The sequence below is a fragment of the Pelodiscus sinensis genome, chromosome 7 (assembly GCF_049634645.1).
Source record: "Pelodiscus sinensis isolate JC-2024 chromosome 7, ASM4963464v1, whole genome shotgun sequence".
In the NCBI taxonomy this organism is placed as follows: Eukaryota; Metazoa; Chordata; order Testudines; family Trionychidae; genus Pelodiscus; species Pelodiscus sinensis.
In genome coordinates, this window is record NC_134717.1 from 32086748 (window position 1) to 32109705 (window position 22958).

Consider the following 22958-nt stretch of genomic DNA (forward strand, 5'->3'; position numbering starts at 1 on the left):
CTACTGACGTCCCATGGGTCAGCATACTGTCTGGTTTGGCACAAGTCGATTGTGGAAGATACTGGACTTGAGAGGTTCAACCAGTAGAAATAAAGAACAGCTTACCTTTAATTGTATATTAACAGAGGTTTTTTTCTTTTCTTCAGTAAGTGAATATAGTTGTTTATAGTCAACAGGTTTATACTTCTGGCTGAAAAGACCATTTTTCATACGAACTACCAGTTTATCTATTTTTAACACAAAAAAGTCATTTCAGAACAGTGCAAAAACATTTTTTTAAAAATGCTGGACACAAAATTAAAGCTCAATTTCATAGGGTAAGTATTGTACTTAAAAATCATATGATTTTTTCCATGAAAATGTTAGGAAAATAACTAAACAATATGGCTGTGTCTCCATTGGCAAGATTTAGCGCAAAAGCAGCTAAATCTTGCCACCTGTCTACACTGGCCATGAGTATTTGAGCAAGAACACTGATATTCTTCTTGCGCAAGAGGCCAGTGTAGACAGGTAACATCAATTTCTTGCGCAAGAAAGCCCGACGGCTAAAATGGCCATCGGAGCTTTCTTGCGCAAGAGAGCGTCTACACTGGCACGGATGCTTTTGCACAAAAGCAAATCTTTTGTGCAAAGGCACATGCCAGTATAGACACTCTCTTACTCAAATACTCTAAAACAAAAACTCTTGAGTTTAGAGTATTTTTGCTAAATCTTGCCAGTCTAGACGTAGTCTATATGTTGAGTGGATCTATTTTTCATTCTATTTTAATTAAGTATTGAAGTAAATGGTTAAAAGTTTCACAATATGTCTATTTTACAACAAGCTTGGTCAATCAAGAATATTGACAATCAACATCAAAAATTAAGATAAGGATCACAAAGGCGTCCTGTTTTATGATTGCAGTTCCTAAGCTATCCAGGAATTCAGAGACAACAAGAACATTCAATTTAAACTGTGTTTGGTAGGAGATTTAGTAAATTCTAATACAGTAATAGGAAAACATAGGCTACAATGTACTTGTAGTTATTCCTGATTCATAGTTACACAGACATATTTAACATGAACTATGAATTAAAGAAAACACTATCACTGCTAGGATGTCAGGTGAATAGTTACTATTTGCATATGAATTGAATGAATCATAGAAACCCAGTTATTTCAGCTATATATGACATTAATTTTACAACACAAGAACAGAAAGCATTTCCAGCTATATTTAATTTATCATTCTGAAGTATGGTGGCTCAGGACATGGGGAAATAAACTTATTTTCTTGAATATCTGGGAAGTCATCAGACTGCAAGGACAACATAATTTGCTCCTATTACATGCAACACAGGTTATACCATCTGATTTTTTAATTCCTACTGTCACTCTTTAAAAGACTGGGATTTTCAAAGGGGCTTATGGGAGTTGGAAGCTTAAGGCAATTAAGCAGCCAGCTTCCTTAGGCTCCTTTGAAAATCCCAGCCAAGGCACGGGTCATGCCAATGTTTCCGGTAGCTCCCATTAGTCGGGAACAATGAATCACAGCCAACAGGAGCTGCAAGGAGCCACACCTGCAAATGCACAGATAAAGCATCTGATGGTCCACCAAGGCTAACGCTGGTGGACCACATCTAGCCTGCAGGCTGCTTAATATCTCCCACCTCTAATCTAACAGCATGGGGCTTCTAGGTGCTAAAAAAATATAAATACTGTTGTGAACCACCCACACACACACTTTCCTAGAAACAATCCAGATGTTACAACATTTACATATTACAGCTGGGAAAGGAGCACAATAAATAAAATATGAAAGAAAAAAAGTGTTTTGCTTCCAAAATGACCCCAGCTAATAACTTCTATCATGAAGGTTTTTTAAATGCAAAAGATCAAAATGTTGTAGTGACATTCCTAGGTACTTAATGGCAGACAGTAGCTTATAAATACTGTTATATTATAGAATATGACAGAAAAGTTAAATTGAAGTAAAAATGCAACTATAATATACCTATGTCACTAGCGTTGTGAGTTGTAACGAACTTTCGAAGGTCTCTTGCACTCATGTTTCTTACATCTGTTGAGAAATAAAAGTTTTGATATTCTAAAAGCCAGTTCAGCTAATAAATTGTAATGAGCTTATTTTGTTTGCACAATGGGTCAGGAAAGCTATGATCATATTGTTGAAGCTACCTTCTAACCAGACACAAATTCTAAGGATTCATCTTTTGTTTTAGGACAGACACAGACTTCATGTATGACTTTGTGAGACATTAGCAAACCCCCCTTTATATTATATTGATGACATTAGAAGAAATGGAAAAAGTAGCCACTTTGTGGTAGTCCATGTTACTCAGAAAAATGCAGTCAAAAATGAGGTCTGCAACTCCTTATACACGTTCTAAGACAGGGGCTGGCAACCTGCGGCACACTCACCGTAAGTGGCATGCCAGCCGATTTTCTGTGGCATGCAAGGCTGGAGCTAAGCTCCAGCTTCCTGCTGGGGGGTGGGGTGGGAGAGGTGTGCACACATGTCCTTGGGACTGCCCCTGCCTGGGCATGTAGCTCCTGGGAGCTAAGGAGATCCCTCCCTCCCCCCCCCCCCACATATGATACAGGCTCTTCCTCCTGCTTTGGGAGGGGGCAGGAGCTGGGCCTGTTTCACAGATCAGGGCTGGGCGGCCAGTCACATGTGGGGCACCAGGGCTGGTCTGTGCCATGCTGCTCACCATGGGGGGGGGGAGAAGAAAAGGAGCCTCTTCCCCAGTGTCCTGCTGTGCCTACAGCCACAGCCTGCAGGCGAGGGGCAAACCCTGGACAAATAGCTCAGCTGGGCAGGGAAGTGACTCTGCACCCCCCCCCACGCTCCTCCTCACCCCAGCGCTGCTCTTGGAAGCTGCTAGTCCCAGAGCTGCTGCCTTGCTGATGAGTACACTGAAGGGAACAGGGATGTGGGGGTAGGAGGTGGAGGGGAGGATGGGATGGGGCAGGGGCTGCATTGTGGAGTATGGGGCGATCCGAGGGGGAGCAGGATGTGGGGATGGAGAATCATGGAGCTGAGGGCAGCAAGGCTGGAACAGAGGGAAGATGTGGGGGTGGGATACAAAAGTTTCCTTTGCAAAAGCTGCACTTGTCTTTACTTTCCCCTTTTTTGCCTCCCCCTCCCATTCTCTTTGCATCTTATCATTCTATGTGAATGAGAATTTCAGCCCATTTGCACAATAATCAACCAGCGACAAGGGTTTTGATGTGCAGCTTTTTGGCTTCATTCTCACTCTCTCACCTCTTCTGCGTAACTCCCCCAACCTCCTCTGGCCCCCAAACTCCCTTTTGTACCCCTACCCCAACCCTCTCCTGCTGCCAAACTCCCTTCCAGACCCTGCTCTCCTCATCCCCTTGTTCACCCCACCTCCCGCCCACATCCTGTACCTCCATCACTATCCCACTCGCTGGCAGCTCTGTCCCACACACTGAACCCCTCATTTTTGTCCCCACCCCAAAGCCTATGGGGGTCTCCAAATCCACTAACCCTGGGACCCCGTAAATCTTGCTTATGGGAAGTTCTGAATCTCAGTCCTTCCTGTTCCTTCCCCTTACCTCATGGGGCTGGAGTGCCAGACGAGTGAGGAGTCTCAGTTGGGAACCACTTCAGTGAGGGCTGGGGGTTTCTGGAGGAGTTTTTTTTGCCTCTCACTTGTGTAGCCAACTGATTTTTCGATGGGCCAGTGACCCCCAACCCAAAAAAGGTTCCCCACCCCTGCCATCAATAAAGAAAACATTTAAACCTTTTATAGTGGACATAAATTAATATTTTACTTTATTTAAAATTAAGTTTTATAAGCTAACATGAAAAAGTTAAAACACTTAGTCTGTTTAACAATTTAAATTAAACCATTCTCCCTAGCTGCCACACTACCAATATGGCTTGGGCGTAATTATGTAATTTAACAGTGAGTTTCCATTAGCAACTGGTAGTCCACAAAAGGTTTGCACTGAGAGCCAGGTGGTCCATGGGGTGCACGGTGGAGAGACCTCTCCCTCCCTCCTGAGAGAACGGCACAGCCCAGGGCAGGAGGGTTAAGTCTTGGCAAACCACTTTGGAAAGATTACCAAGCCCTGTTCTAAGATGAAAGCCAGTGCTCTTACTTGGGTGCAGCATTTGGGCAATGTAATCTATAATCTGTCCTGCCTCTCTCATATAATCAAAGAAACTGTTGCAAGCAAGTCAGCAGTAAAGAAAAAAACCCATCATAGGTCAGAGATAACTCAACCAATCATGGCATAGATACATGCTTTGCTATTGTTTGGATATATTTTATAAAATGAAAATGGCTGGTAAGTTAAGAACTTGACATTAATGGACTGTGAATTCTAGTGATGATTGAGTTTGCAGATATTCGGACCTAAAAAAAGCTCATACTTGTAGCTGTTTGAATTGCTTTGACCGGCAGACATTGTAGGCTTCAGAGTGTCACACAGATAAGAGTCCAGAATTATCAGTTATTATGTATTCATTATTAAAATCATCTCAGGAATACAGCAGAAGCAGGCAGCTTTATGGGAAACATATGCAGTGATACTGTAGCTGTACTGGTGCAAGGATATTAAGGAGACAAGGGGGAGAGGTAATATCTTTTATTGAACCAAATTCTGTTAGAGAGACATGCTTTCAAATTTATACAGAGCTCTTCCTCAGGTCTAGGAAGCTAACTTAAAGTGTCCATACTAAATACAAGTACACGTTTCAGGAGAACATTCAAGGTGAAGACACACTTGAACACCCATCCAGTGATAAGGAGGATGTAAAGGGGGCAGGAGGGAGTGAGGAAAGCAGCTGAGGAGAGGTGGCTGTTAGTGGATTACAAGATGAAGGCTACGTCTACACAGCAGGCTTCTTGCGCAAGAACTGTTTTGCGCAAGAGCGTGTCCACACGGTCATGTGGTTTTGCGCAAGACGTGCTTTTGACCAAGAGCACCCATGACAGTGTGGATGCTCCTTTGCGCAAGAAAGCTCTGATGGCCATATTAGCTATACGGGTTTCTTGCGCAAGAAACCCTTGTTGCCCGTCCACACTGCCTTCTTGCACAAGAGGGTCTATTCCTCATGGGGAGAGGAATAACTCTTGCACAAGAAGCCCTCTGTTCTGATGTTTTACTGTAAATTTACTTGCACAAGAACATGCATGCAGTGTAGATGCTCTGCAAGTTCTTGTGCAAGAAGCCTGCAATGGAGCCCCAGTGTCTCTATTCAGCCCATAAGTTTGAGTATCTAGCAAAGCCATGAATTTCACCTCCCAGGCTCATCTTTTGAAATGTTGTGCAAGTTTCCATAAAGGATGAGGACTGAGAGGTCAGATAGAGTGATTGTTTTATGAAAAGTGATCACCCGTAATAAGTGATATAGTGTTTTTTTCTTTTACCCAGTGGGGTTCTAAGAGTACCCCAAGAGACAGGGGCTGCGTCTAGACTGACAAGTTTTTCCGCAAAATCATTTGATTTTGCAGAAAAACTTGCCAGCTGTCTACACTGGCCGTTTGAATTTCCACAAGAACACTGACGATCTCATGTAAGATCATCAGTGTTCTTGCGGAAATACAGTGCTGCTCCCATTCAGGCAAAAGCCCTCTTGTGCAAATCATTTGCGCAAGAGGGCCAGTGTAAACAGCACAGTACTGTTTTCCGCAAAAAAGCCCCGATCGCGAAAATGGCAATTGGGGCTTTTTTGTGGAAAACCGTGTCTAGATTGGCACAGATGCTTTTCTACAAAAAGTGCTTTTGCGGAAAAGCATCCTGCCAATCTAGACGTGCTTTTCCGAAAATGCTTTTAACAGAAAACTTTTCCGTTGAAAGCATTTTTGGAAAATCATGCCAGTGTAGACATAGCCGTTATGTTTACTATTGCCCGTGCACAGGGTTGCCAGATTCTGCTGGTTTTCATCCACATAGGTTTTTAGAGCATGTGACGTGAGGTGCATGCTGACTGTACACAACCTTGTGAGAGATGTGCACTCCCTCTGCATCCATAGTGCTGCTACAGTTCAATTGGTACAACCCACACATTCTATGTACACAACTGCAGTTAGCAAAACTACCCTATCCCAGGAGACAGTCTGAGTTATAACAATCTTGCAACCCACTCACTAGCTTAGGTTGCCCCTCACTAGACTATGGATTGTAGCTGTTTAATAATACCTCATTTGGCAAGAACAGGGAACCTACAGCCCCCTCACATGGAACCCCTCATTGTTGACCCACATCCAGAGCCTAAGGGGTTCCAACAAATTACTAGCCCCAGACCCCCAGAAGAGTTAATCTGACCCCATGGGGAAGCCCTGAGCCATGGTGCCCCACCCTGGGCAATGGGAGGGGAATCCTGGCCTTCTGAATTGCATGAGTAAAGGGGGTGTCTTTTTTTCTGCTTATCAAGTTGAGTATGGCCTCCCCCAACTGACTTTTCTGTGGGTCAATAACCCGACCCCCTTCCCCCCCAAAATTAAAAATTCCCCACCCCTGTAGTACAGGGTTCCAGTGCAGCGTGATACATGACAACTAGGGATGCGTGGTCAGAGGCAGTGTTCCCTCTAAACGGGGAGGCAGCACAGTTTCACAGGTGATTAATCAGCCCTGCCCAGTCAGAGGTCTTTGCAGGGAGCTGACTGACTGGGCATGACTCATTTCCTGTGAGGCCTTACAGCATAGAGCAGCTGTCACCAGTCAGTAGATCAGGATCTAGCAGTAGATCTTGGCACCTCTGACAGGTGATCCTGACTAGTTTGGCCAGAAAGCTTTCAAGTGTTGGCACTTCAGTTGCCCCTCCACCCACTGTCATACTGCACCTGCCCTTTGCCTTGAAGCTCGGAACCTTCTGATTGCTGTGTAGTTTGTGGGAGACAGAAGAAGGGTGTGTCCCCCCCCCATGTGTGTACCCTCTATCCACACAGAGAGAGGGGAAAGGAGGGAGTTTGGCAATGCAAATCTGTGACTTTCACATACTGTGTCATTCTCACACACATTGTCCTTCCCTTTCATCTCCTTCCCCAATACACATGTGGGGGACTATTGTTACTACGTTTACTGCTTGCAAAGTGGGTTATTTTTGGTTTTTGACCCATCTGTGCATTTCATAATTTTTATTTCTCTTACACTTAAATTTAATTCTTTGAGTAGTGAATTCTCAAATATCTAACCTGTCACGGCAGGAGTAATTATCCCTATGGTAAATGTTGCTCCTGGAAGTGGGTAGCAGCCCCTGAGAAAGGCAGATCAAGGGATATCCACATGCTGTCCTTGCCTGCAGACACCATTCCTACAGCTCCCATTGGTCAGCAATGGGGAACCGTGGCCAGCAGAAGCTGTGGGCTCAGTGCCTGTTGATGAGGGGCAGTACATGGTGCCATGGAGCCATTGCTGTACATGCCAATTGCTTTCAGGAGCGGTGCAGGACCACTGTAGGAGTAAGTCTGCCTTAACCCCACTGCTCCACCACCAGGAAGCAGTCTCAGTTAAATGGTGCTCAGCCAGAGCCTGCATCCTAAACCCCCGTTTCACTTGTGAACCCCCTTCAGCACCCAATCTTCTGCCCCAGCTGTAAGTCCCCCTGCACCCAAACTCCTTCCCAGAGCTTGCACCATGAAACCCTCCCCCGCAATCCCAGACCTGTGCCTCGGACTGAGCCCAGAACCACTCCTTCACTCCAAACTCCTTGGCCCATGACCAGAGCCTGCACCCTAGCCCTCTACCTGAGCCTGGTGAAAGGTAGTGAGGATGGTGAAGGAGGGGGGATGGAGTGAGCATGGTGTGGCTGCGGAGTAGGGGGGAGGAAGCAGGGGAAGGGCCTCAAAGAAGGGGAGGGAAGGAAGTGGGGCAAGGGTATTTGGGTTTGAGATAGATCTTACATTGCACCTAAATTGAAAAAGTGATCTTTTTGTTAAAAAGGTTGGCGACCACTGGCATAGAGGGAGCACTAGTCAGAGTGAGTTTTATTTCGGTCTTGAAGCAATTTCTCTGAGGTATTCGGGTAACCCACTCCATGATGGTGACGAAAACACAAGAGACACATGAATGTTTTCATATTTGGCAGTAAATACTTTGTAACACCATTTACAGAAGTACCTACCGTATGTGAATGCAGATGACATTGTAAAATAAGAAGCAGGTAGCTCTCTCGCTCACAACTGTAAACAACTTGTTTGAGATTAGGTGAGCAAAAAGTAGGACTGAGTGCATTTGCAGGCTCTAAAGTTTTACATTACATATAAAAAAAAATCTAACAATTATTTTTATATGTAGTTCCACATTTGTAAGTTCAACTTTCATGATAAAGTGTTTATCTAATTCAGATACTGTAGTGTAAACTGAAAAAATAAAATAAATGGAGCACTTTACAGTTTGGTTTTCTGTGTTTCAACTGATATCAATATACTTGAAAATGTCAAAAACATCCAAAATATTTAAATGTTGTTCTGTTATTATTTAAATGGTACAATTAGTTGTGGGATTAATCATGGTTAATATTTTAATTGCATAAATTAAGATAAAAAAAATTGACAGCCATAACTTACATTTCTAAAAGCCTGTATGGGCTTTCATCACATGCCTGTTCCAGAAGGAATACTAGCAATACACTATGTTAGCTGGGCAAAGAAGAACTTAAACAAAAATACTCATCCCACATTAATAGATAAATATAAAATAAACTCTCATACTCGAACCAAGAGTCCACTTCCCCCACAAAAGACTGAGCAGAAAGAAGAGCTCTGAGTTTTGCTTGAAAGCACAGCAAATGTAGGTTCTAAAAGACCAAGAGAAAAACAAACAAAAGGGAAAACTGAGAATGCTAGATCAGCGGTTCTATTTTGTCTAGTGAGGGAACTCCAGTCTGTTGATTGCAACTGTGGCAGGTGTGCTTGATAGCAAAGGGGTTTTGACTCATAGTATTAAGGAAATTCCCCACTGTGCGGGATCAGCATGCAGAGTTGAGTCAGTGGAGGAACAGTGATTCAGCAATTTCAGAGAACATAACATCTATTTGCACTTTCATTTCCATTCTGACAAACATAAGGCAATTATAAGTGTTAGAAATATTGCTTACTTTCATCACAAACACTAATCGGTTTTATCTATGTTTTAGAATGTGTCTGTCCATGCTAGGGATGTAAAAGGTTAATCAATAAATATCACCCTAAATGGATAATGCTTACCAGTTCCAATTAACCAGTAACTGGGATGGGGGAGCTCCCCACCTGCTACAGGCAAGGGTTGCTCCAGCTCCTCAGGGGGCCTGCTGCAGACAGGGGCTGCTCCAGCATCCAAGCAGCATCTGTGCACAGGAACCTGAGCCCGCCGCAAACAGGGGCTGCTCTGGTGGATGCTGGGAGCCAGCAGAGCCAGACCCATCCCCAGCACTGGGGTTGGGAGCTAGGAGCCCAGTGGGCTGGGGGCTGCTCCAGTCAGGCTGAAGTGGTTCCCAGTCAGGGATCCCGCTTTTAGTCAATTAACTGATTAAAAAAAGTCTAGGAAAATCCAAGGTTTAACCAGTTAATTGATTAACCAGGATTTTACACCCCCAATCTGTATGTCTGCCTGCGAGTCCATTTGTTCAAGAACTCCTCTTAAATAGTAAGAGCGAGGGCCACTACATTTGGTATGCAGCTTCTTCCTCTCAAACTGAAAGCAAGGTCAGGGTTTGGTTGTCCCAAGACAACCAGAAGCCCAGGTAGAGGGTGGTTTTCCATAACATGCGAAAGAAGGGGCTGCTGTTTGTAAGGTGACCACAGGGAGCAACAAGCCTGCAGGGGACAAAAGCCATCCTGCAGAGTGTCCACTGAGGGCAGCTATACCACCAAGGGAGTGGCCAGCAGAGCTGGGGCTCCACTGACAGCATACTGATGACCACTGATGCAGATGATGAAGACAGATTGTTCTGGAAGAGATGGTGTGAGTATATGGATTGTAGTGCATTGTGAAGATGGGTTCACCAGCCCATGGGCTTCAGACTATATTTTGTTCTGTTTTTCCCCCAACAGCTCCTCTACACTTGCCATCACTGGCTGAAAGCACTGACTGTACATAGCTCTCAAGTCTTGTGATGAGTATTATGCACACACCATAGCTGACCCTTCAGTATTTCATGAGAAGTGAAACTGAACAGGAATCCACAGTCTCTGCACTGCTGTGTGGCATGGAAAGAAACAATTCAAGATTGATGTTGGCATTCATAGAAAAGCTGCACCTGGTGGACTGTCACTATTGGGTTTTGGAAATAAGCACTGAATGATATGAGTGGATTGTGATTCAGGTATAGTCTTCCCAAGCTCGTCTGCAAGCCTACTCTCCATATTCACACTACAGGAAACTAGCTGATGAAGGAAAAGTTTGAGGAATAATTGTTTTATTACAAAAATCACACACACACACCTCCCGAGAGTAAAGCAAGAAAAAAAAAAAAGTTAAAACCAGCATGGTCCCTTTAAGAAATGCTTTCGAGGCTTTTTTTGAGGCTGCCAGCAGCCGTCCACCATCTTGTCTCCCTGCTCTGGGCCGGACTGCTCCCCTGCAGAAAAGGTAAGCACCCAGGATTTTTGTGTCTTGGCCGGGGGGGGGGGGGGAAATTCAGAAAGAACTGGACATTTTAGGTGTCCAGTATTTTCTGATTTTTACCAGTCAGGAGGTGAAAATATTGGACTCCTGGCAATCCTAAACCTTATTTGCCCACTTACGGCCAAACCAGGCTGCACGCATACACACTTCCTACTACACCTCTGCGTGTTTGTCCTACTTTACACTGCACATTTCTAATGACAGGACCATGTTTGTTTTTGGAAAACCTACTGACAACACTAAAACTCTTCATGTAATCAACATCCTCTTTTTTTTTTAATGCCACTATCTCATAGCCAATGCTCATTCTTCCTGTTACACTGTATCAGTGTTTTAACCTTAGTCCCTTTTTCAAAGGAATGATCAGAGCAAACTTGAAGAAGAAGAATATATAAATGTAGTTTACTTGATTCTTTGTTTCTATTGTTCCAGATATGATTAGGTAACAGCTTATTCCCCCAGCCAAGCTGTTCCTCTACCCTGCAATGATATTATAAGTTTCTGTTTTACGTCAATCTCTTTCAATGGAAATTCTAATATTACTATTCAACATTACTTCACTAATTTGTCAAGGAGGAAAATACAATGAGGAAAATTCACAACCCAAATGCAAGATTGCATCCAATCAGTGTGGATGCTATCTTTCAAAAAAGCAGATGGCTTTTTTGATGCGCTTTGGCAGTGTGGACGTTTTCAGAAGATCTCTTCCAGGAAAAACCTCTAGATGTAGCCTCGGCTTCAAAAACGTGTTGAAACTTCAATATAGCCTCAAAGCTGGAAGCCTTGATGCATCTTAGAAACAAAATTACAAAAGACTGAATAAATGAAATAGATTATTAAAGACTTATGTTTTTAATACACAGAAAATTGTGTGCTCTTAAGTACAGGCAGTCCCCGACTTATGTCAGATCCGCACTTATGAACGGGGCTTTTCTCGCCCCGGAGCTCACGGGCGGCGGGTTGCCACCCGTGTCCTCCGGGGCGAGAAAAGCTTCTCCCGGTCCCCCTGGTCTGCTGGGGGGGTCCAGCAAAGCCACTGGACCCCCCCAGCAGACCAGGGACACCTGAGCAAAGCCGCTGCCTGGGCGGCTTTGCTCGTTTGCCCGGGAGCAAAGCCGCCCAGGCAGCGGGACCCCTGCCGCCTGGGCAGCTTTGCTCGGGTGTCCCTGGTCTGCTGGGGGGGTCCAGCGGCTTTGCTGGACCCCCCCAGCAGACCAGGGAGATAGGAGCAAAGCCGCCCAGGCGGCGGGGGTCCCGCTGCCTGGGCGGCTTTGCTCAGGTCTCCCTGGTCTGCTGGGGGGAGGGGGAGGGCGCAGCTAGTGCGACCCCCCCCCAGCAGACCAGGCTTTTGTTGCAGAACACCTCGGGTAGAGCAGCTGGGGTGCTGCCGGGTTGGTCCTGTGGGAACCTACCGGGCAGCGCCCCAGCTGTTCTGTCCCAGGCTCCAGATTCAGCAGCTGTTGAAACTGATCAGGCTGATTCCAGGAAGCTGGGGGCAGAGCAACTCTGCTTCCGGTTTCCTGTAGTCAGCCCCTGGTCAGTTTCAGTGGCAGCAGCTGAATCTGGAGCCAGTTCAGACTTACATACAAATTCAACTTAAGAACAAACCTATAGTCCCTATCTTGTACGTAACCTGGGGACTGCCTGTATTGCCAATTCAGCCACATCTACAGTCAACCATAACTAAAATTTTTAGTGACAGTATTTACTACTCATGAATTCCTGTTCAGTTGTAATTTTTACTACTATTCCTTCATGTATTACTTCTTTCAGATTAAGTATTAAAGGTATTTGTTTAGTCAGTATACTATTCTGAGCATTCATGTGATAGAGATTTCATTGTATAAAATGTTCAAGGTCTGATCCCAAATGTCTTAGACAAATTCCCAATGACTAAAAGTGACCTGATTGAAAAAAAGTGCAGGATTACATCCCCTATTCAATAAATTAAAGCACATGTATAGATCCCACTGAAGTTATTGGGACTTAAGCACATCTAAAAAGGACATATACATCTCAGTTAAAAAAAAATAAAATAAAATAAAATAAAGGACCCATCCTATTCCAGTTGAGATCAATGGAAGTTTTACAAATGACTTTGATAGGAACAAAATCAAGCCCTTAATTGGGGTAAATTGTTAGTAAGCACTTTTTGGGTGGCTGAAGGCTACATAATCCATTGGTCATTGAGGGTATATCTAGACTACAAGCCTCTTTTCAAAGAGGGCATCTAGACAGCAACCAGTATTTTCAAAAAAGCCGCTTTTTCGAAAAAAGAGTGCCCAGGCAGTCTGAATGCTCCCTTAAAAAAAAAAAAAAAAAAAAAAAAAAGCACTGTTTGCATTCAATAATGCCTTTTTTCCAAAAGAGCACTTTCGAAAAAAAGGCATTATTCCTTGTACAATGAGGTTTTCCACGGTTGAAAAAAGCTGCCGCATTCTTTAGATTTAATTTTGAAAGAACACAGCAGTCTAGACGCAAGTGAAGTTTTTTCGAATAAAGGCCACTTTTTTCCAAAAGACCCTGTAGTCTAGACTACGAATGTTTGAGAGTTTTGCCAACTGACTTTAATGTGACCAGTATTTCACACACTGAATTCAATGGAACAAATCTGAACAATCATTCCTTTTCAGTTGGTCAGTTTCTGTCTTGGTTCAAATGTCCATTGGGGGAACCAAAAATTCCTTTTTCCAAGAAAAGAAATAAATAGTTCAAGACATACTGTTCAAAATGGTGATCTTAGAAACCAACTAAATGTCAAGTGATAGTTCCCTTTTAAATACAAAGCCAATGATATCAGGTTTTATGGCAATATTGAAAGTGTTGATATACACTACAGTGCTACTGCTTGATATGCTATTAATTTTTATTATAAATTTACTTCGTGTATTTTGTATCTGCACTTAGTGTTCAAGATTGTGTAATTCACATGCATGTAGCCCTAACAGAATATTAGGCCTGTCTTCTCTCCATCACTACTACCATGTTTGCAAATAGTTAAGCCTACAGTATTAAGAATACCAGAAGCCACTACAGGTTTTTCTGTTCCTAAGGTTCTCACTAGTGCTTCACTGGGAACTCAGATATGTAAGCACAACCCATAAGTATGTGCTGCTTTTTAAAAGTTTCTTCGCTATGCTAAGAAAGCCTTCTGTCTCCAGTGCAATTTCTTCCACGGGCTTTGAATATGTTAATATGCTTGAATATGTTACTGAACCTTTGGTCTGATAAACCTGAACAGTTAATTGCTTTACCATTGCATATTGTGATTTCAAGGATTAAGCTGTAAATGTGTAATTGTGGTACTTCTGATCATTATCCTGATAAAACAAATGATGGATTAAGACAGGAAATCAGAATAAATAAGGAAAAATGTGGAAGAGCCACTTCTAGTTGTACAGTTGGGCATAAAAAGAATGAAATACACATTCTCCTTAATCAATCTTTCCTTTCTGTCAATTCAACTAGATACCTGAGAACATCCATTCATAGTATTTTTCTTCACAAGTGTACCAACAGTCTCAGACATATACCCTCCTCAGAGGGGAATGCATTATAAAACTATTAAATTTTCCACAAATGTTTTTCAATATCATACAAATGTACAGTCTATAAACAAAAAAAGTGAGATTTGTAGAAAGGCAGATATCAGAAATCACATCTCCCAAAACAGAAGCTGTCCGTCTCTCATCACCACAATACTTCCTTTAAAAATTAAATTTAACCTAAATGGAAATATCAAGAAAAACAACATTTAAAACAGAAAGCTGGTTGGATTTATGGGATACTGTGTCCACAGTACAAACAAAGATTAGCTCATCTCCTTCCCCCCCCCCCCCCATCAGCATGTTGTGATGTCATTATGGTTCCTTTTATTTCAAATATACTAAAAGAATTATCACTTCTGAAATAAATGATTCTAAAGTCAACACCACACACTGAATTAACAAAGAAGGCAAAAACCAAACAAGACTATTGGTTTAATAGAAGTGCTGAAAGGAGACATGAAAAAGCAGGAACTGAAGCCACCCATGTCTGCCAAACTATTTTGAATCATACGATTCAGCTGGTGCTTTGTTTTTCTAAAAAAACAAACCCCCTACACAGCCAATTTCTGCTGACCAAATGCATCCATTTAGAAGTTAGCTAGCAATAGACAGTATGCCTGTCAGTCTCAAAGGGTCAGAGGAGAGAAAGTACTGCTCTAACAAAAGATGTTGGTTTCAACGCAAACATTTCCTGCATATTCCTCATACAAGTCTTGGGTGAAACACTGGTCCTTCAAGGTGCATCTACAGTGCAATAAAATACTTTAGGCATGGCTGCTGCAGTTAAGGTCAGATGACTTGGAATCATGAGGCTTAGGGTGACCGGACTAAAAACCTGTAGTATAGACTTTTAGGCTTAGGCTAGAGCTAAGGCTCTGGAGCTGCCCTGCCTCAACCACAGGTTTTCAGAGCCAGGGCTCCAGCCGAAGCCTGAACATCTACACAGCCATTTTAGCCACGATCCTTAGTCAATTGCCCCAGACAGAGACTGAGTGCCATGGGTTTTTTTTTTTTAGTGCAGTGTAGATGAATCCTTAGATGTTAACTTATTCCTCAAAAAAGTTATCTTGCGCAAAATGGAGTTTCCAACAAATAGCTTCATCTACACAGGGATTTTTAATCACAAAAACTTCTGCAAAAAGGATCAGAAGGGAATATGCCAATGAGTGCATAGATTTGCAAATGAGTGGTCAATTTGCATTTCCTCTTCCTAAAAAAAACTACCGCAGTGTAGACTTAGCTTGATTGATTCTCCATCACTTGTATCCTATTACAATGATTTTCTCTTACTGGTTCTTAAAGCCACCCACTGATGAGGCTTCTAACAACTAATCTAAATCTCTCCCTGGCTGAATATTAAGATGACTATTCATCCTATCTTCCGTGTATATGGAGAACAATTGCTGACACCCCTCTTCATAGTGTGAGGGGGTGAAGAGAGGAGGGCCTGGCATTATAGGGGTTAAACAAAGCCTTTTGGCCCAGCTAGCCCTGCCCCACTTTACCTGAAGCCAATGCCAGGCCTGGAGGAAGGATAAAAGGAAGGAGCCTCCTAGCTTAGTTGGCTGCTGATCAGTAAGGAGACAGGAGTGTGTTTCTGCTGCCTGCAGGGACAGGAACCAAAACCCATCCACAGAAGCAAGTAAGCCTCCTACCCCCCCCCCCCCCCCCCGGGACAAAAGGGGGAAAACCTGCAAGAACTCTAAGAGGAAAATCTAGACTCCTGGGACTATGCCCCAAACTCAAGGGTTATACTCATAGCAGGCAGAGTACCAGTGGCAGGGTTCTGCACTAGAGTTGTTAAATTTTGATTCATCAGCTAACTGAGTAGCTGATGGAATTTCCATTGACTACTTGATTAGTTGATCAGGGAGATGCTTGCTATCCTGCTGTCTCTTCTCCCTTTGAAATGTACAGGAACTCCTGTGGGACATATGTACAGGGAACTGCCGCATCTCTCCCTTTTAAATGTACAAGACCCTTGGGTGGCTCTTGTACATGTCAAAGGGAGAAAGACATTGGAAACCTGTGCCAGCAGGGACTGAAGCAGTCCCTGCTGACATGGATTCCCCACTGTGCCTCTCTTTTTGAAATGTACTAGCGCTGCCTCTGGCTCTTGTACATTTTGAAGAGAGAGGTGTGCAATAATTGGGATTGGTGTGAGTGGGACTGTTTCAATCCCCGCTTATGTTGTTTCCCTGATGTTCTCTGCCTCCTGTGGAGATGGGTGCTGGGGGGAACTTGCGTTTAAGCCAGCTCCTGCTCCCCCTTGCTGCCTCTCTGATAAAAGCAGCAAAGAGTGGGGGGAAGAGACTGAGTTCCTACTCTACTACCTGATCAACATTTGCTTACTGGGTAGACTAGTTGCTTACATACCTATTCTGCACCCCTTTTCTAATGGCTAGTTCTGGGAGCTAAACACTAGGCCACCCTGCTGTAAGGAACACCAGGCCACAAGCAGTTTTTAAAAACATTTGAATGCTATTCTCAGTCCCCTGGTTAAGAAATATCAAACATGCTCAAAGTCGTCCATCAGACAACATTTTCTATGTATTTTATTTATTTATATATATATATATATATATAAATAAAAATCATTCTTAATGCTCTTCTTTGGTCTTTCTCCAATTATCCACATATTTCCTCAAGTATGGCACATAGTATGAAACAAAATAATCCAGCTAAGGCTGCACCAGTATCAGGTAGAGCAAAATACAGGTTAAACCCCCCAAATCTGTGACTGTTGGGCCATGGATGTTAGTTAATGCAGAGTGCTTATCTCCTAGAACTGGAAGGGACCTTGAAAGGTCATTGAATCCAGACCCCTGCCTTCACAGAAGTACCAACTACCATTCCTGACAAATTCTTGCCCTAGCTCCCTAAATAGCCTCCACAAGGATTGAACTCACAACCCTGGGTTTAGCAGGCCAATGCTCAAGCCACTGAGCTATCCCTCCTCCCTAAGGTTGTTTAACAAAAGAGCACCAGAGGCAGAAGTGGGAGATCACGGGGGAGTTCAGGCTGGACCAGCAGCAGCTACACCAAACATCATCTGGGGAGCCCCTGACTTGATATGGGAACCCCTGATGTCAACATGGCCAGATGGCTGGAGAGACCTGGCCCCAGCCAAGGAACCCCTGGCAGCAGAGGGGCTGCTGGTAGTGGGAGGCCTGGCCAGGAAACCTCTGGCAACAGCAAGGTTGGCCCCTGACAGAACCTGAGGAAACCCCTGGTGGCAAAGTGGCCAGGATGACTGGGCAGTGCCAACAGAGAATGCACTGGCTGAAGCGGGGCTGGTGGCGGCAGGCATCCCTGTGGGTATACTCCAGGGAATCACCGGCTGCAGGGGGCTGACCTTAGCAGAGGGGTTGGGTAGCTGAGTGGCCCCTTCGGAGGAACCTGGGAAACACCGTGCCGTGGTGGCCAGGCAGTCCCAGCTGGAAGCCCTGGGGGATGCTGAAGCAGCCTGCAGGCAGCAGTGTCAGAAGCCCCTGCCGGGCCAGCATTAGAGGGGCCAGGGCAGTGAGCCTCAGGAAGAGGAGCCCAGGAGCAGGCAACCAGTAGCAGGTGGCCTGGCAAACACCCTGTTCAGGATAGCTCACGTCTCCAGTGTGCCAGACCAGGGAGATCCAACCTGTATTTACCTCCCATGTGTTACATGGCCCCTCTGTTAATACAGCACAGAATGACAATCTTCTCCTTCACGGCATCACATTGCTGGCTCAGAGGATCACATAAATATAACCTTGAGGTCTTTTTCAGTAGAACTACTGCTTAATCAGTGAATTCCCCATCTTGTATTTGGCCATTCACTGACAGTTTACTGAAGCCAATAGGGCCTGTGTCCAGGGGCCCTGCAGGAGCAGCTGGAACTCTAGCCACATCTTCTCATCTTCCTCCTGAACCCCATTGCCAGCCCAGCCAGCAGTCACTGGAAGGGTGGAGAACAATTTCCCAACCCCAGTCATCAGGCCAAGTGCTGGTCACTAGGGATGTGAAGGACTAGTCAACTAAGCAAATGCTTATAGGCTAGTCAACTAGTTGCTTCCCCTCCCCCACTTGCTGCCTCTCTGAGGCAGCAAGGAGTGGGTACTTCAAAGCAGCAGTGCCACTTGAAGCCTGGGGCTAAACCCCGGGCTCAATGCAGCTCTTCTGCTTTGAAAAGCTGCATGCAGCCTGGGGCGAGTGGGGTGTCGCCAGGCTGCACGTGGTGTTTCAAAGTGGCAATGCCCAGTGCTCTGTGGAGCCTGGGTTCAGCTGGGAACTCCCCTGCTGACCCCATGCTCCATGTGGTGCTGATACTGAAACACCACAAGGAGCCCAGTGTCAGGCTCCTTGCAGCATTTCAGAGCAGCAGCACTGTGTGGGAGTCCCCAGCTGATTCTGGGTTCCATTCAGTGCTTTTGCCTTTGAAGTGGGAACACTTCAAAGGCAGAGTCACCCTATTGGCTAATGGACTATTCAATATTTAACATCCTTACTACTCACCCAAGTTCCACGATGAACTGGCCTAAGCATCCCTTCTCCCCCTTAGTACTAAAACAAGGGCCTCTCCTGTCCAGTATGGCACTTGGCTTCCAGGGAGGCACCTGTTCCCCTGGAAGATTGGCGTGAGATCCTTTCTAACCCTTGCCCACAGCATGGATCTCACCCCAAGCCCCTTCTCCCTGCAGCATGGAGCTGCTCTGAGCCCTTTCTTCCTTTCCTCCTCAGGAGAGACTTCAGAGCTCTTCTCCCCACTTACATGGGGCTAGTCTTAGCCACTTGCCAAAGCCCCCTTCCTCTCTGTGCAGGGCTGGCTCAAACTCCACTGCTCCCTCCTTCCCACAAACTCCTCCTTAGCAGAGCTGGGCATTTGATCCAGTAGGCAAGAGCACATGGGACAAAATGCTCAGTTTTGCTAAAAGGGTCAGGATGTTGTGGCCAGACAGACTAACCCCATATCATCCATCTTATTTGCCTCTCTGAAGCATACAGGACAGAGAAGGAGCAATAATATCAGCATAGTCTATGCTGGCTCATCTGATCCTGAGAAGCTGAAACACAGATATGTGGATAGAGAGCAGCTAAGTCAATAAGCTGGCCTTGAGGCTGCGGCTGGCACCTATGTTGATTCGAACACACAGTCCCAGGAAGAGGAATTTCCCACTGAGAAAACAATGTCCAGTACTTCAAAATTTAATCACCTCAATTCTCTCTTACAAGTGTAAATTAAGTTCACAACTTCCTTGTAAGAACTGGTCTCACAGCAGACAGACCAGCATCAATTGGCATTACAGATAAGAAAGAGAAATACGTGACCCCATGATTATAAAAGATGGGCCCAGCACACACTCACTTTGAGTGTCATTCTACCCTCTACCTGCTGGTCGGGTTAGGTGTTTGACCTCCCGAGGTTCTATGGGGACGCCCACCTCGTATTTTCGTCTTTCCTAGGAATTGAGGGACCGGCCCTGGCCTGACATGCTGGAGTCGAGAGGCACAGAAGGGGGTAAAAATGGTACCTGGATGTGGTCCTCTGTCTTAAGTGTACACATAGAAAGAGTAAGCTGTTACTTGGTACCATTATTTCTATTTTTCTATCTGTATCTTCTTTGTAACCATTTTTAAGATCTATATTTTGCTAATAGTTAAGAAATAGAACAATAGCCATTGCAACCATATGATTTATAAGCTTCCTCAATAAACCTGTAACTGTTTAAGCTTTAACCTGCCTCCTTCAGTTGCTGTAACAGAACCAAGCACAATTTAAAAGAACTTCAGCCGGTCATAAAGGGACAGACATAGGGAGAGCTTGGGCGTTTGGATCTGTGTCACTCCCAGGTGACAAGATCTGTTGGGGCACCTTTTCAGCCTTTCCTAGGCTGCCCTCTGCGAAGGAACCCCCTGTGTTCTAGCAGCTAAAATCTAAGGTGTAATAAGCTCTTCCTATATAACAGGGCGTCTGTTGGCCTGCTGGCCACCCTCTGCGATGGGACCCCGGTCCTAGCAGTAAAGGCACGGACGTTAAACCTTTTCTCGGAAACATACACACACACACTGCCCTGACCGTCGGCTGACAGATGTCTGGAGCCGAAACAGGAACTTTAATTCGAACTACCTAGCCCATGCCGTGTGTAACCACGGGCAGGGGGTTTGAACTACCGGGCATTTAAAAATGGCGGCACCCAGGAACATGCAAATAAAGCCCGGGATATTTTACTCTGGGCTTCATTTGCAAGTTCGAATGTCTACATTAGCCACCTTAGTTCGAACTAGGGTGGCTAGTGTAGACATACCCATAGAGAGACATAATGAAAGGCTACCAGGAAGTGGATTTCTATGGTAATAGTGCTATTATTAAAAAAATATTATGCATGAGCATTAGTTTTACAGAAGTGGGCTTTCAGTAAAGATTTGCAAGACATGATGACTGCTTGGCACACGATGAGAAGGAGAGAGTTCTAAGTGTAAATGCAGCATGGCGAAAGCATCAAGAAGAGAATGAGAAGTTCAAGTCTCCTCAACATCAGCTTCCTCTATAGTAAGAAGGAAAGGAGTGTAGAAGTAACAGATTGGAGAGGTGTTTAAATACCTGGTTCTTATCAAGAAGGGGAGTATTGTGCACATAGCACTTAGATTTAGGATTTAGTTAATTCACCTTGCTCAGCAGCTTTGCAGAACTTTATTGTCTGTTGCAGACAAAATGGTCCAGTAATTTACCAGTAACAATAGTAATACAGGTTGAATCTCTCTAGTCCAGCGTTGACAGCGTTTGCTAATCCCCAGGAGGTCAATACTGTCCAGCAGCATTATGAACACTACCACTGCATACTGGGCTCTTATAAGACATTTAGGGGTAAATTACAGCTAAACAGCACAGAACCAGGACTGGTAGCTCTAAACAACCTTTATGCGTGTAATGGACAGGAAGAGTACTGACCAGCACCTAGTGACTAAGTCGCTAACAAAGGTGTTGGCCAGGAGGCCAGTAGAGCCAATCGAGACTACGTTGAAATTTGAATTGGATACATACTGCTTGCCTGCTTTCTTTGTGTGGGAGAGAGAAACCAGAAGTTGACACAATGATTTAAACTCAGGCAGGACTACTAGGTCTCCAAGGAATTTAGAGCATGAGTGGACTGAACAAAGAAAATTCAAAGGAAAAAGTGAATAGGTAATTTTTCAGGGTAACTTCTCTATTTTGTGGTTTGATTTGAACTGCTGTGTGAAATCTATGCCTCCCCCCCCCCCAATTTGTTACCTCACATTGTGCCCACAGACATCTCTGTAACATATGATTTATCAAGTTTCTTTTGTAATACAAATCACTTTAGGTGAGGATTTGATTCTTGTGTCCTAGAAGGTCTGTGTGTATCTGCATGCCTCTGAGGGGTCAGCTACCAGAGACTGCAGCTTTTTTCCCCTCTTTTTTTCCAAGCTCTTTTAGGACAAGAAAGCTTGGGGTACCACTGGGGGTGTGTTCAAGTGTTCACCCATGGTTTTAGGGATTAAAGAAAGTCACTCGATGGTGGCAACTTGTTTATTCCTCAGAGCCTGACTATGGGAAGTTTTGGTAACCAGTGCCTGTAGAGGCAAAGGGGTTTTTTTCCCCCTCCTTTTGAGCTCTTGTGGGGCCCCTCTCTTCTGCACTCAAGAGTGCCAGAGTGGGGAACAGCCATGATAAGGGGATTGCAGGAAACTTGGTCACACTGATAGCTGGATGTTCATTTAACTGAAAATCATGTTTGACCATGGATGTTGCCTGACTAGAGAGGTTCAGCCTGTAGTAGAAATATTAGTGAGGACAGAACTCAGGTTTTTTTTTACCACCACAGCAACGAAACCTGATCAAAAAGGGTCAGAATGGAAAACTATTAACTTCAAAGGACTTTGGATCAACAGTTTTCCATCAAAATTGGTTTTCAATATTAAAAACCTAGAAGGCTGCACAAAGATTAGTACAGTATAAGCATTGTTAATATTTTACCTGCATGAAGCAATTGATTTATGATAAAGCAGTTAACCTGCAGTAATGTAATGCCAATATTTTTATAATTGCGATCTAACCATTCTTTCATTTACATAATGATGTGCATTTGACAAAAGCTCAAAAAATTTTAATAAGACATTTTCATAAAACTTTGAGGGAAGACCATGTTAACATTGCCATTAAGAAGCCTCACAACCATCCTAACGTCTTATGGCTTTTTTTGTTTTAATTAAAGCCATTTGCCACAACATAATACTTGACAGTCTATGCAATGCTGATAAAACATCTGAAATAGGTGCATCAGTTCCTCAGCTGTAAGGCCAGTGAAGACTAAGACACATAGCATTCAATACTACACTTTGATATACAACAATTAAAGTAGCTCAGAATGTGTACTATTCAGCAGCTCTATCTGCAAATTGCCATTTTTGTGCAAGTTAGTTCTATCACTGTTGTAAAGAAAAGCTTATTTGGGTCCTACCTAAATTATATGGATGTGCTTTAGTTCTCAGTGTAGTTGATCATACTGTTATCACAGTGTCTTTTCAGAGCTATGATTAATATTTTAACATAGGGAACATGTGAATTACTGTTCTGTATTTTGTAGAATGCAATGTGATTCAGAAATAACCTTTTGTGAAATATCTTCATTTTTGTCTTATGGTGTTTAAGAGGTGAGAAAATTGTTTAGAGGCTACATGGTGGTGGTTTTGAACATAAAGCATAGTTTGACTTTAGTCAAAACAGTCAATACACGATTGAGGCTTGCAGCTTGAGGGAGGGGGGCTTACCACACCTTCCCCAAACTACGCCCATGGTTTTGAAGGAATTCATTGTATCTTTCTCAAGGGTGATG

General features: G+C 44.1%; 1 protein-coding gene across 4 annotated transcripts in view; it reads right to left on the reverse strand.

The window, feature by feature from the left end:
• CCDC148 (coiled-coil domain containing 148) overlaps positions 1-22958 on the reverse strand; it is a 137502-nt gene that overhangs the window by 108529 nt on the left and 6015 nt on the right. For 3 of the 4 annotated variants that reach the window (XM_025186537.2, XM_075933433.1, XM_006126840.4), the window contains exons 2-3: positions 1995-2060; positions 106-227 (exon numbers count right to left, since the gene is read on the reverse strand). In XM_025186537.2, coding sequence (XP_025042322.2) covers positions 106-227; positions 1995-2049 — 177 coding nt within the window. In that variant the 5' untranslated portion in view covers positions 2050-2060. Of the gene's footprint in view, positions 1-105; positions 234-1994; positions 2061-22958 lie in introns of those variants that run through there. The other variant, XM_075933434.1, reaches the window with a different exon arrangement.